General features: G+C 35.6%; 2 protein-coding genes across 5 annotated transcripts in view; both read left to right on the top strand.

Moving 5' to 3' along the window:
- Positions 1 to 14,979, top strand: part of dsc2l (desmocollin 2 like) — a 1,349,056-nt gene that overhangs the window by 1,195,248 nt on the left and 138,829 nt on the right. The window lies entirely within an intron of this gene.
- The window catches only part of pum2 (pumilio RNA-binding family member 2), a 53,615-nt gene continuing 45,838 nt past the window's right edge, over positions 7,203 to 14,979 (top strand). For all 4 annotated transcript variants that reach the window (NM_001443980.1, NM_001443978.1, NM_001443979.1 and 1 more), the window contains 4 exon segments: positions 7,203 to 7,297; positions 12,196 to 12,551; positions 13,931 to 13,999; positions 14,186 to 14,291. In NM_001443980.1, the coding sequence (NP_001430909.1) occupies positions 12,210 to 12,551; positions 13,931 to 13,999; positions 14,186 to 14,291 (517 nt within the window). In that variant the 5' untranslated portion in view covers positions 7,203 to 7,297; positions 12,196 to 12,209.

Raw genomic sequence — 14,979 nt, 5'->3', positions numbered from 1 at the left:
TTTATAGGGGTATTATTTACCCACTGGACCCATTATTGGATCATTTAGAAGTAATTCAGTACAAATTCATATTTATTTTAGTCTTTTTCAACAAAAAAAAGTCGTCATTTTAAGCAAAGCACAATAAATCCAATCTAAGAGGACATTTATATGGCACTGTTCATTAAAATTGAAAATGGAAAACCATTTGGTAATTTTCTCAAGGGCCTGAAAATGTGAAATATTTGCAAAACGTTTATGAACAGCTGATTTATTAGCCTTAATTTTGCCTTTTATTTTAATTTTGTATGGTTTTTAAAAACATCTTTAAAGGTATAGCATGTTTGGAAATGACGTAGACTAAATGTATTTCCTTATTACGCAATATTAACCGTGATTTTTCTTCAAGTGTTGTTGATAAAAATGTAAATTCCCTCAATCTTGAACATGTGTTCAGATGGCGCTATTCATTTTCATAGAAACCACCTAAATAATCTCACACAAACTCTTTAAAGCAACATTAAAGTGTTTTGGTGGAAATGACACTGATACTGTGCGACAGCTATATTTTGTATCAAAAATAATATTGATAACAGTCTCACATTAATAACTATAAAACATTACCAGAAATTCATGTGGCTCAGATCTGGCCCACACAGACACTTACATCCGGCCCACATACTGCATGGAATGATGGCACCTGGGCGGTCCGCTCCTGTTTGCCAGATCTGAGCCACAATTAAGCCATAGCAATACCACATATCAGCCAGAATTCAACCGAATGAACCAGAACTGACCCTATTCTGGGCCACAGTTTGCTTTTATTCTGGCCCAGATCTGGCCTATTACTTCTAATAATGGATTAAACATTGGTAAACATCAGTGAATTATATTATTTCATCACACTCAATGCGCTACAATTACTTATGGTAACGTTATAAATACAGCACTACAACATACAACAGAGAGAGAGAGAGAGAGAGAGAGAGAGAGAGAGAGAGAGAGAGAGAGAGATCAACTTGGAATATCACTAACCAGTTTAATAATAATTTGATTAGCTGTAGTTATGCTGTTTTAGTCTTCTAGGGGGCTTATTATCAAAGTAAGGTGCATTCTATTATGCGGTCCTGTCGCCATCTTGTGGATAAAAACGTCAACCGTCTTTGGTCTACTTCTCATAGATATATACATTAGATGTCGCCTACCCTGTTGTTATCTATTGGAAGGATTGCGTCAATAGAGCCGCCATTTTTGTACAGGGTAGCGCTCCAGTTTTTTTTTTTCCGTTTCAACCACACTTCACTTCACTAAACAAAGACTGAGATAAGCAAAGACAACATCTCCATAACATTACCTTGCAGTGCACATCATTACCCAAACCTGTTCAAAAATACCTGGTTCCCTGCCAGACAGAACCCATAGTTTGGGCATCAGATCACGATGCCTCATAAGTGTTTCTGCTGTAACTGTTGAGGGTTTGAAAAAGAATATTTTGTTTTCAGGGTTTTACATCCACTGTCATTTGTGATAGTTTTCTTTTTCTAATTTACACAGACCCTCAGCAACCAAAACTAAAGAGCACCTTACTAAGTATGTGCAATAAAAATATTACTCAAAGATATCAGAAATCTTTATGTATTTAAGTATATTTACATATATATATTTAAGTATATGTATTAAAGTATATTTACATACATAATGATTGTATATATGTACAATCACTATGCACATTATACATGCTGTATTTATAAACTGCTTACTAACATCCATTAACAAAGAGTTAGTGCTTAATAAATTATGGATTCATTATTTGCTAATGCTTAATAATACTTAATAAATAATTCATAGTGGGGTTATGAACTCATTTACATCATAAATCAATTAACTGTTAATTTTTTTGTTGTTGTTTTTTAATGTCCGTGAATTTTTCCGTAATGTAGCGTCCAGCCTTTACAAATCTGTAAAGGCTGGACGCTATAAATATATATTTACAAATATATATATATATATATATATATATATATATATATATATATATATATATATATATATATATATATATATATATAATTTATACATATATATAATTTATACAACAGTTCTGTCTGGTTCTCAAATCTGATTGGCAGATAACCGTGCGACATTCTGCAATATCAAAACTCTTACAGCCTCTTTACCCTTTGTGTATTACTCCGCCCACATACAGTTAGCAAAAAGCAGACACTACAGATCTAAAGTTTAAAAGATGCACACTCAACTGTTTAACTGTCAGCTTATGATTTTAATCCGGAAGAAAGTAGTTCCTCATACAAAAGGGTTTTTGAGACTCTCCATGTTTGATTTTGTTTTTATATACACGATTATGCCGTCAAACTGTTGTATAAACGCAATATCACACTCGTAGCAGTGCGATATGGCTGTATATCGGCACTGGTGGGGGCACTAACGCACTCGGCCTGCGGCCTCCCAACAGTGCCGATATACAGCCATATCGCACTGCTACTAGTGTGATATTGCTCATATATATAGTTGCAGAGGCTGACTGTAAGAAAGGAAGATGAGGTACAGCATTTCCCTCATCATCTTTGCACATGTATTAATATTATAATCCCCTACTGCACAGACTTATGTGCATATGTACAATTATTATTTTTTGATAATACTAATTCTGTCAGATTCAATTGGTGAAACTTGGAGACATCCAAATCCGCAGTGATACCTAAGCAGCAGGTAAAAACACCAGGGATTCTTTATTTGTGAAAGAATTATTGGAGAAATATTGGAGACTCTAGGGAAGAGAAGTCTAACAGGGAAGGAATGCCCCACCAAGTAATAAGTGTGTCTTTGTTCTTGTAGGACAGTAACATCACTGCTTATCTGTACATTTTTGTTTTAGCCTGCTTCAAGGAGTGGCTGGGGGCATGAGGAGCCAGAGCTGCAGGCCAGATTTGTAAAGGCTGGACGCTACATTACGGAAAAAATCATGGACTTTAAAAAAAAAACAACAAAAAATTGAACAGTTAATTGATTTATGATGTAAATGAGTTAATAACCCCACTATGAATTATTTTTTAAGTATTATTAAGCATTAGCAAATAATGAATTCATAATTTGTTAAGCACTAACTCTTTGTTAATGGATGTTAGTAAGCAGTTTATAAATACAGCATGTATAATGTGCATAATGATTGTTTTCATACTTTGTTAATGATTTATTTTACATTACTAAATGTTGTATTGCATAATCTGCAAGCCAGTTACTTAAGAATAGCTGGTGTTTTTTTTTTAAGATCAAGACATTTGTTTTTTAATTTACATTTTTAAACATATCTTATTACTTAGTCATATAGTAATAGTTACTTTGTATGTTAAGTGCTTTATTAACTTTAAAAAGTCAAAAAACTTGATGAAGTCGAGTTAATAAAGCATTTATTAACATACAAATTATTTTATTTATCATATAATTATGCTTTTGAATTATCTAAAAAAATATGCCTATTAATGTTAGTTAATGCTTAACAAATAATAAATTCACAATTGCTAATGCTTAGTGAATAGTCCATTGTGTGTAGTGTTGCCATGGCCTATTATAAAGGGTTGTTTTTAATTTACTTGTTGAGATAGTGTGTTGTTGTTGTTTTGTAAAAAAAAAAAAAAAACGTTTTGTGTTCATGTTTACCCATTATTTTTAGTAGTATTACTATTATTATTATTATTATTATTAAGGTGAGGCAGTGGCGCAGTAGGTAGTGCTGTCGCCTCACAGCAAGGTTTCTGTGTGGAGTTTGCATGTTCCCCCCGCCTTCGCGTGCGTTTCCTCCGGGTGCTCCGGTTTCCCCCACAGTCCAAAGACATGCGGTACAGGTGGATTGGGTAGGCTAAATTGTCCATAGTGTGTGAATGTGTGTGTGGATGTTTCCCAGAGATGGGTTGCGGCTGGAAAGGCATCCGCTGCGTAAAAACTTGCTGGATAAGTTGGCGGTTCATTCCGCTGTGGCGACCCCGGATTAATAAAGGGACTGAGCCCACAAGAAAATGAATGAATGAATTACTATTTTTATGATATCATCATTATTAATTATATAAATAAAAACATATAATGTTAATGAATGAAAGTTTGCGTTTTCATGATTTTCATCATGAACAGGCTACCATGCAAAAAATGTTAACTTACACAGATTTTAATGTTACCAGCACGGGATGCTGGTGATTAGCACCAGCATATCATGCTGTTTACCAGCATCAGCATCCCATGCTGGTTACTAGCATACCAGCGTATCCCAGCACCAGCATCCCATATGCTGGTCACATCCATATGTTGTGATTTGATACCGGTATGCTGGTGACCAGCATGGGATGCGGGTGCTGTTATGCTGGTGACCAGCATGCTGTGGTGTATTTGGGGCAGAACATAATGAGGTGTGTCTCATCCTCTATTTGATTTGTGTCACATTGTTTACATTTTCTCTGTTCTTGAGGAGTCCAGGATTTTTTTATGTCTGCCCTTTTCTATTTCTTGGTCATGATTTCACAGGCGATATTTAGAAAGAATATGTTTTTCTTTTAATTGTTTATATGTTAAATAATTGGCCAACTGTGTGGTTCTGTTTAGGGTCGAGTAACATTGAAGTTTAGTTTGGAGGCTGAATTCAGTTTTTAGTTTTCCAAAATAATCATATTTAATGTTTTGTCAATGTATTTGAGAAGGTTTTGCTTGAGGATGGGTTCGAATGAGTTTGAATTTTCTTCAGAGTTTTCTATCGTTGAAGCTCTGAACTGGAGAATGCAGCAGCCCATGGAGTGCAGCCGAAGGCCAGGCGTAGTGGAGAATGCAGTTAGAGAAAGAAACAAATCCAACAGAGAATCCAGTTCAGAGATGCATCAACAGCAGCCACAGGTCAAAATAGGCAGAGAAAAAGAGAAAACAACTTAGAGCTTGACACAACAGGACTACACAAATGATGTTTTATTTATCGAGAAGAAAAAAACAATACTCACCTCTCCTCTATCGTTGTTGAATGAGACGCTGAACGGTCTGTTTAAATTCAAACTGATTCATTGATGACGAGTAAATTTTGTACAGTGGTCTCATGCTGCTTTAGCAATGGCCGTTTATATGGCAACATTATGACATCGTTGTGACAACCTTCAGCAACAACATACAGTAGATCCTCAACCTTCTTACAAGGTTGGTACAACGTTGTAGGAAGGTCGCTATGTTGAGGCAACATTGTGTGTTTGTTGGGATCCCACACAAGACTGCACAAGACTTTGGTCAGCGGAGAAATTAAAATGGTCGTGCCCAACTGAGTCTGGTTTCTCTCAAGGTTTTTTTCCTTCACTCTCCTATCAGTGAATTTTTTTTCGCCTCTGGCTTACATGGTTCAGGATCGGTAGAGCTATGCATCGATGAATTTGCTCTTCAGTGTTTGGACTCTCAGTAATGACTTTAAACCACACTGAACTGAGCTAAACTGAAATGAACTTAAACACTAAAAACTGAACTACCCTGATCCAGTTACTATGACCATTTATGTGAAGCTGCTTTGACACAATCTACATTGTAAAAGTGCTATACAAATAAAGCTGAACTGAACTTAATTGAATCCCAGTTCTGCCCTGCAGGCAATGTTAGAGGTGTTTCTGTGGATATGTATTATGTTTTTAGAAAATTCAAATTGTGTTCGTTTAATTAAACTTTTATTCAAATTTTCAAATTTTAATACTGGTCCCCAATATATAAAATTGGTTTGATATATATTATTTAATCCATGTTTTAGTTGGTATCTGTAATTGGTCAAAGTGTAAAACTCAAGCCCCCAGAAGTGGATCTGGATGCCCAGGTAAGTGTAGCTGCTGCAGTGCTCTAGAACTGTACATCTGTAGGTGAACTGATCTCTCTCTCTCTCTCTCTCTCTCTCTCTCTCTCTCTCTCTCTCTCTCTCTCTCTCTCTCTCTCTCTCTCTCTCTCTCTCTCTATATATATATATATATATATATATATATATATATATATATATATATATATATATATTTAGTAATTGCTTTATTGCCATGACAAATGTTGCAAATGTATTGCCAAAGCATTTATAAACCGTACGTTAAAAAAGAACATGAAAAAAACATAGTGAACACAGTAAACAGTAGTGGTAATATTCATTCATTTTCTTTTCGGCTTAGTCCCTTTATTAATTCGGGGTCGCCACAGCGGAATGAACCACCAACTTAACCAACACGTTTTTATGTCCTTCTAGGACATAAATCCATCTCTGGGAAACATCCACACACACAGCTTACACTACGAACAAATTAGCCTACCCAATTTACCTTTACTGCATGTCTTTGGACTGTGGGGGAAACTGGAGCACCCGGAGAAAACACACGCGAACGCTGGGAGAACATGCAAACCTCACACAGAAACGCCAGAGGCTTGCACCAGCGACCTTCTTGTTGTGACGCGACAGCAATACCTACTGCTCCACTGTGTCACCTAGTAATAGTAAACAAAAATTATATTATTAATTCATTCATTTTCTTTTCGGCTTAGTCCCTTTATTAATCCGGGGTCGCCACAGCGGAATGAACCGCCAACTTATCCAACACGTTTTTATGCAGTGGATGCTCTTCCAACCGCAAACCTTCTCTGGGAAACATTCACACACACACACACACACATACACTACACACAATTTAGCCCACCCAATTCACCTGTACCACATGTCTTTGGACTGTGGGGGAAACCGGAGCACCCGGAGGAAACCCACGTGAACACAGGGAGAACATGCAAACTCCACACAGAAACGCCAACTGAGCCAAGGTTCGAACCAGCGACCCAGCAACCTTATTGCTGTGAGGAGACAGCACTACGCCACTGCATTGGCCATATTATTCATATCAATAAAATATATAATAATAGATCAGAATAAACTGTACATTTAACAATCAACATTTTAGAATAGAATAGTAATAAAAAACAATGATAATCAATATGATTACAATGAATCATTTTTAATAATTTAGATGTTTGCAAGCGATGTGTTTTGTGTGTTTCCCCTAGTAAATATCGAAGTCGTGTTTTATTGTCTAACTTACTGAATTGAGGGTAAATGCACGGGAGTTTGGGGTAGAATGTTTCTCTGATGTGCTGATAGTTTGTGCAGCATGCGAGGAAGTGTTCCTCGGTCTCCACCTGGGCACAGTGTGGGTGCGCGTGCGCAAGCGTACGCATACGCATCTCCACGGAAACGAAAAGTTGTACGCAGCACCGCTTCCATCTCAACCTTGAATCATCAGGGCTTGAACATCATCACTCAAAGAGCGTGAGTATGAATATATCAGAGCAGGAACGTCAATTGTCCCTTTTGTTTTGGGGCTCGAGAGTAGGGGGCCATGTTGTTAGTCTATCAGTAAAAAGATACGGGGCGTCATTTAAAAGTTTACCGTGAAACTAACATAACGTTACCTGACTCTTTGTGTTATTGGTGTGAGGTAAATGTGTTGAGATGTGAAACTGTTTAAAATGTTCAGTGTTTGTGAAATTAACTTTATGAGATGAGAGGCCTGTGTGTTGTTTATTCAACAAAGAGGCTGGAGCACTGTCATAGACAAACATGTCATAAGTTGTACTGCTTAAAATGTTTTGCTGGACGTTATTAGTTAAAATGGGCCATATAAGTTTTAAATACGAATTAATCGGATATTGTGTTAAAAGTACCCTCTCTTGCTATGGCTGTTGAGGAGATGCTATTCAGGATTAGCTGGCAGAGTTACGGGCCCTGTGATGCTAACAAACAACAGGCTACATCGACCAAATGAGAACTCCGATTAGACTAACGTTAAAGAGTTTAGTCTCGTAATCTCACGTCTATATCTTAAAATACGAAAAATAAAAGAAACAGTGTATACGTAATTTTAGGTAACTTTATACTATATGTTTTTAGCACCGTATTTCGTTGGAGTGTTAGCCGTTAGCATCATATCTGTCCACCCAAAACAATCCCATACAAACGCGTGATTTAGAGTCTTTATTAAAGTGCATTTACTTAACTTGATTATCGATCGTGTTTTCCCTTTAAATATTAGGCTGAAAGGTTTAGTTATTGATGTTATTCATTGATTATTATTTTTATTATTTATTTTTTATGTTTATATATATATATATATATATATATATATATATATATATATATATATATATATATATATATATATATATGAGCAATGTCAGCGATATTAATGTGACATTTGCAGTAAAAACGCAAAACATTAATTTACATAGAAAGTATATGTTAATATTATATTAAATCATCTGTTTATATTTTCCAGAACAACTGACCACAGAGTTATGCGATCAGAAAAATATCAATCTGTCAACATGTTTTGTAATTTAAACTAGGAAATTAAACATGCGTTATGGATGTGATTAAATAGTCTGCAAGTTTACAGTATAAAACATACTTTGTAGAAATTCTGTAAATTTAATGGCACAACCCAAAGGAAACAATGCTTATCAAAAGGATAAGAGTCGGCTCTCTATTGAACAAAAATTATAGATTTTATTTCATATTTTTGCATTTATGAGGTAAAATTGTTATGGATGTGACACTTCTCTGTTATGGATGTGAAGTAAAATTTCCATTTGAGTGACTTTGGTAAATTAAATCTAATAGTTTGAAAACATTTCCCAGAGATAGGTTGCGGCTGTAAGGGCATCCTCTGCGTAAAAATGTGCTGGATAAGTTGGCGGTTCATTCTGCTGTGGCGACCCTGGATTAATAAAAGGACTAAGCCGACAAGAAAATTAATGAATGAATGAGTTTGAAAACATTGAAAGAAATTTTTGAGTATCTCTAAATTACTGTAAAATACCTGCTTACACAAAAAAAAAAAACGTAGAAACGGTTTTGGTATTTTGATGAAACTCATATTTTTTCAAGGCAAGGTTGACATTTGCATGGAATTGGTCATATATATAAAAATGCCTACATACATACACACACACATATATATATATATATATATATATATATATATATATATATATATATATATATATATATATATATATATATAGGCATTTTTATTTTTAAGAACATTATTGATATGGAAATTGTGGGTATAATTTTACATAATGGTGTAAATCATCACAAATCTTAAGGTTCGAGTCACGGAACGGACCACTTTTTTTTTTTGGATCCAATATGTATCCACCTTGCACTAAACTGTGGTTTTAATCTTTACCAAAAACATCAGTGCTGATATCTGAAGTATAAACTGTTATGCCAGTACTTCTGTGATATTTGATTGTTTCTAACTTTAGTAACTAAATACCTGAAGCATTCTCGATCAAATACAGATTTGAATGCAGTTCATGGAAGGATTAATAAACACGTAAATCATTTATTTTTGTTGCGTTGGTGTTTTCATGATTAATAGTGCATCTTTTGCACCGAATGGGCTACAATCAAAATGATTTCAATAGCCCCTTTCACACAGTGATACCAGTAAATAGCCGGAAAATTTCTGGAACGACTTTACCGGTAAATTAAAAAAAGGCGCTGTTCACACAGGCAAGGACGTTACAGAATTGTTCCAGATAAGACCGTTCACACATCCATTCCAAAATAGCCGTAAATTCTGACATCATTAACCAGAAATGACCACTAAATGGCTGCGCTTGTATTTGTAAACATTTGACTACATTACAAACTCTTTGGATGGATAAGTATTGTGAACAACTTCGATGAAAACAAATAGAAAAACACATTCACATGTCAAAATGTACATAATGTGTGTGTGTGCTTGAGGTCACTGGCTGCTTCATGGGCACACGCGATGCATCAAGCAACTGAAGAAAGCAGAGCTTGAAAGTAAACAAACAACAGCTTTTCATACGCATTTTATCAATAATTTTTTACACAGTTGGCATTAAGAAGGAACAATGAATCGTTATCCTACTAACATCTAGAAAAATCTTCAAAGGCTTTTATTTTCATAAACCACGCGGATGTGAATGCGTCTAAATATTCTGATTGGCTGGAGTAGACGTCTAAAGTCAGCTCGTTCGAGACGTGAACGCGATCTTTCCGGCAATTTTCCTTCTGCGTTCACACAGTGCAGCATTTCGGCAAATTACCGGTAATTTTACAACTTCTTTTACTGGAAAATAGCCAAAACTAATTTACCAGTATTTTTAAAAAGAGCCTGTTCACACATAAAGACCTTTCCAGAAAATTGCCGGTAATTTTTCGGAAAGGTCTTTATGTGTGAAAGGTAGATGTGTAACAATATTTAAAACCAAACTGAAATATCGCGATACAACAACCAAGATACGTACCTTGGTACTCTCACACCCCCTGCTGCCCATTGTTGAGGTTGACATCACTTGTCTCTAATTTATTGAACCAATTAAAACACATCTTTATCACATTTTATTAAATTGTATTAGTAATCATGAGATTTTGTTCTAAATGTTATATTCTAAAGTTAGTATTTTCCAAGTGCATGTAATGTCATGTGACTTGAGTGAGCGATCACACTCGGTTACTACTGTATACGCAGGATGGCTGCTTCGCATAGTATTAAGATTGCAGATGCCCCCAGACACATTTAAGTCGCCTGCATGGGAACAATTTGGTTTTCCAGTGGAGTACAGGAATGGAATTTGTGTCGTAACTTCGAAGTCCACACTGTGTCTTAATTGTTTCACGAAACTTACTTACAAGTAATAACATTTAAAAAGTTTGGTAATTTCACAATGTGAGGGTGTAAGCAAAAGACAACAGAACTGCCAAAAAAAGTGATTTAATGTACAAAAGTAAAACCTGAAAAAATGGCCAAATATATACAAAAAAGAGAAATATTTACAATAATAAAAAGAATACTATAAAGTAGCAAATTCTAAAAAAGTATCAAATAAAAAATAGTTCAACTCGAGTAAGGGGACGATATTGACGCCAAACAAAAGAAAGAAGTAAAACAAAACCATTCTAACTCACGAATAACCCCTCTTACCTGGCTAGAAACTGATGAAAAGAAAAGAAAGCTCTTCAGCGCTGTATTCTTCCATATACTGAACTGTAGATAAAAAAATAAATAAAACAAAGATGACGTTCACCTCTTACCTGATGTGTTTAACAATACATTTTCTACGTGTTCGAAAATGGAAGTCGTATGACATCTTCCCTATCCACCTTATTCTGGGAGAAGAGTGAACTTGAGGAGGTATAGCTCAATATGACGGGAAAGAGCTGAGCCAAAAAGTAACAAACAAATGAATCGAAGGAGATGAGCCCCTGGTCTAATGCGCTACCTGGCTTGAGAAACCTGTTCTCAAAGACTCATTATTTTGTTAGCACACACATTCTGAAAGCCTTCGGCAGAATTCAAATGGGCCATTTTAATCTAGATTAATCTAGTTTAATTACAAGATTAATCTAGATTAAAAAAAAATTCTATGCCCACCTGTTATATATATATATATATATATATATATATATATATATATATATATATATATATATATATATATATATATATATATATATATATATCGCTTCAAAAAGTAAAGCGATATGAATACTCGCTTCACTTTTTCCACATTTTTAATGTTTCAGCCTTATTCCAAAATGGATTAAATTAATTTATTTCCTCAATTCTACACACAAAGCCCTATAATGACAGTGTGAAAAAAGTTTGTTGCAAATTTATTAAAAATAAAAAACTGAAAAATCACATGTACATAAGAATTCACAGCCTTTGCTCAATACTTTTTTGATGCAACTTTGGCAGCAATTACAGCCTCAAGTCTTTTTGAATATGATTCCACAGTGGTGGTAAACTTATGAAATTGAAAATCGTCACATTAACCTTTCACCGGAAGTTTATCGTTGGCTGAAAAATACTAGTTGTGCATATAGCCCATTCGTTAACAGAATGACGAGTTTAAGAGAACAAACTCTTACGTACAGAGCATTCTATGAAAAAGACCGATGAACTTGGCTCTTGGCTAACTTTTTCAAATTAGCAGCACTTGTGCTCATAATCAAAAAATGTTGGAGCAGTTAAACATTTTAGAGCAAATTTAGGAGCATCAGAGTGTAGTGTGTTTTTTAATTATATATGCAATATATCATTAATCAGGATGAATATAATGCAAAGAGGCATATGCACTTTTAAACTGCTGTTTAACTTCACTGCTCCTTTTTTATTTCTCTAGGTTCTTTCCGTGGAATGAGCATTCCATGCAGCATCCTAGGTATGAATGACGTACCCTGGCAGGAGACACAATGTGGAACGCTGCACACCAATGGTGCACCAGAAACTGGTGGGGTCAGAGTCCATGCAGGGTGTCCTCTAGCCACGGTTGGAGGTGCCAGGCAGGTACCTGGAGGAGTTCACCCTTTGCAGGGAATGGCCAATCCCAACCCCTGCACCCAGCCTCTTCTGAGTGGTCGTTCACAAGATGATGCCACTGTGGGCTATTTCTTTCAAAGGCAGCCTGGAGAGCAAATGGGAGGCTGCACTGGCAACAAACACCGCTGGCCCACTGGTGATGGAAACCATGTTGACCAGGTATGAAATCGGCTGCCATTATTGCGGAAAGATTATCTTGATTCATTATCATTCAATTAAATAGATTTTACTTTTTCAGTGTACTACAACGTTGTGTAATATATGCTGTTTTATCATAAAGCATGTGCTGGATAATTACTGCCTTTAAGAGCTGTCTTTAGTGACAAAATGCACATGAAAATTCTCTTTCCAGCCCTTGTGTAAACATTTTTTAAGACAGTAGGTTCCCCTAATATTATTAAAACCTTGAACCCCTATTTCAGTATTAAAGGGCCATGAAACCCCCTCGTTTCAGCAGGGTGTTTTCACAAGTGGGCGTGTCCAGCTTTGTTTAGGGTTGGAGTGTCGGAGGAAGAAAGGACGCTTGATATATATATATATATATATATATATATATATATATATATATATATATATATATATAAAATAGTTTTAATAACAAATTTCAGACGGTGGTGACAAAGAAAAAATGGAAATCAAATAGATCAGCAAAACGGTTGTAATTTATGCCATGGACAAATATGATATCACAATGTCAAAGTGCATCTGAGGCTGCGACTCTGCAATGCTTCAACATATTGACACTGAACTTTTAATGTGTCAATGGCATCTCGCATTGACCCAAACACACACATTTGGTAACAGCACCACTTATTGGTCACGAGTTATAAACCATTCACAAGCCATCAATAATGAATAAAAATGTGCTAATAACTTTAGACTGTGCATGTTTATTGTGATAAAATTGATCTCAACTTATTATTTCTTTGCTCATTCCAAGTACACTGATACCAAATGGCATATTAGGCTAAACTTCCTGTCCACCATATTGATTTTGTTCAAAAACTTTATTTGCAAACTCCTCCTAGGCCATTTGCTAAAATTTCACCAAATTTGACTCGACTCATCTTCAGACCATGTTGACCTAATGGTGTGAAAATTGTGCCAATAGACTTTTGTTTATAAGACCTCAATTTATTTTTGATGTCTTGGTCACACTGTTTGGAGGGCCGGAACAAATTGCCTCGGGGGCCGGGTTCGGGCCTTGGGCCGCCAATTGCATAGCCCTGGAGTAGGTTCTCTTTTTGTGGCCAAGAGAGCTTCAATCCGTCTTGGGAATCACAGACACAAGTCCTGCTAATTGGCTCAATAATATTTAGATCTGGTGGCTGTGCAAACAATTAAAAAAACAAGAAGCAGTTCAGGGATCAAAACAAGAAATACAGCCACCACAAATATCCAACAGCGAAGGTGTGTGACTGTAGTGCTTAAATAGTGTTTAATGTGCTGCAGCTGTTTCAGTGTGATCAATCTCCAACATTAAATTTGATTCAATATTACCAAAATGTGGCAAATATTTTTCTTTTTTTCTTTTCTAGTTGCGCTCTGTGGATGAGATGAACTATAACTTTCAAGCATTGGCTCTGGAGTCTCGCGGAATGGGTGAAGTATGTGATAAAGTCATATATTAAGTATAAAGATCCTTATAAATTCTTTAGCTATGCATTCTTTTTATTTATAAGAGTTGCAAAGTTATTAAATTAATATAATGTATGTTAACGTCTTGTTATTTTTTTTACTGATGGTTTTATGCATTTTGTAACAAGCAATTGCCTTATTGCTTCTTTTTGCAGCTACTTCCTGCAAAAAAATTGTGGGAATCAGATGAATTGGCAAAAGATGGACGTAAAGCAATGCTTGTGGGTGAAGAATGGAGAGAGAATGCCTGGAGTTCTTCTCGTAAGTTTTTCTTAAATGCTACAGTGTTTGTTTCATTATACTTTGATTCCTACTAGGGATGCTAATGTTATTGACAATTGATTATTTGTTGATAATCTTTTTAGTGTACACCTTGTTTATGTAAAAGTATAGACATCATTAAAAACATCGTTTTCAGAATGAAAATATCCTCGTAATTTACTCATCTCCCATTCATCCAGTAGTATCAACATTAAAAGTTTCATAAGCAATACATGAGTTGAACGCAGGGGGTCATTTGTAGATATTATAGTGTTTTTATGTGGAAACCCTGGGAACATATGGGGACATTAGCCCCTTTCACACAGTGATACCGGTAAATTTCTGGAAAATTTCCGGAACGACTTTACCGGTATATTCAAAAAAGCGCTGTTCACACAGGCGAGGACGTTATGGAAATTTTCCGGAAAAGAGCATTCACACATCCATTCCAAAATACCGGTAAATTCTGACATCATTCACCACAAATGAGCTTTAAACGGCTGCGCTTGTATTTGTAAACATTTGACTAAATTACAAACTCTGTGGATGATCAATATTGTGAACAACTTTCGCAGGATCACTTTCGCATGTCGAGATGTTCATAATATGTGCGTGTGCTGGCGCTCATAGGCGCACGCAAAGCTTGAAGGTAAACAAACAACGGCTTGTCATAAGCATCTCATCGATG

This window comes from Danio rerio, chromosome 20 (genome assembly GCF_052040795.2).
Source record: "Danio rerio strain M-AB ecotype USA chromosome 20, GRCz13ab, whole genome shotgun sequence".
Classification (NCBI taxonomy): domain Eukaryota; kingdom Metazoa; phylum Chordata; class Actinopteri; order Cypriniformes; family Danionidae; genus Danio; species Danio rerio.
This window is presented reverse-complemented; position numbering and strand designations above follow the sequence as displayed.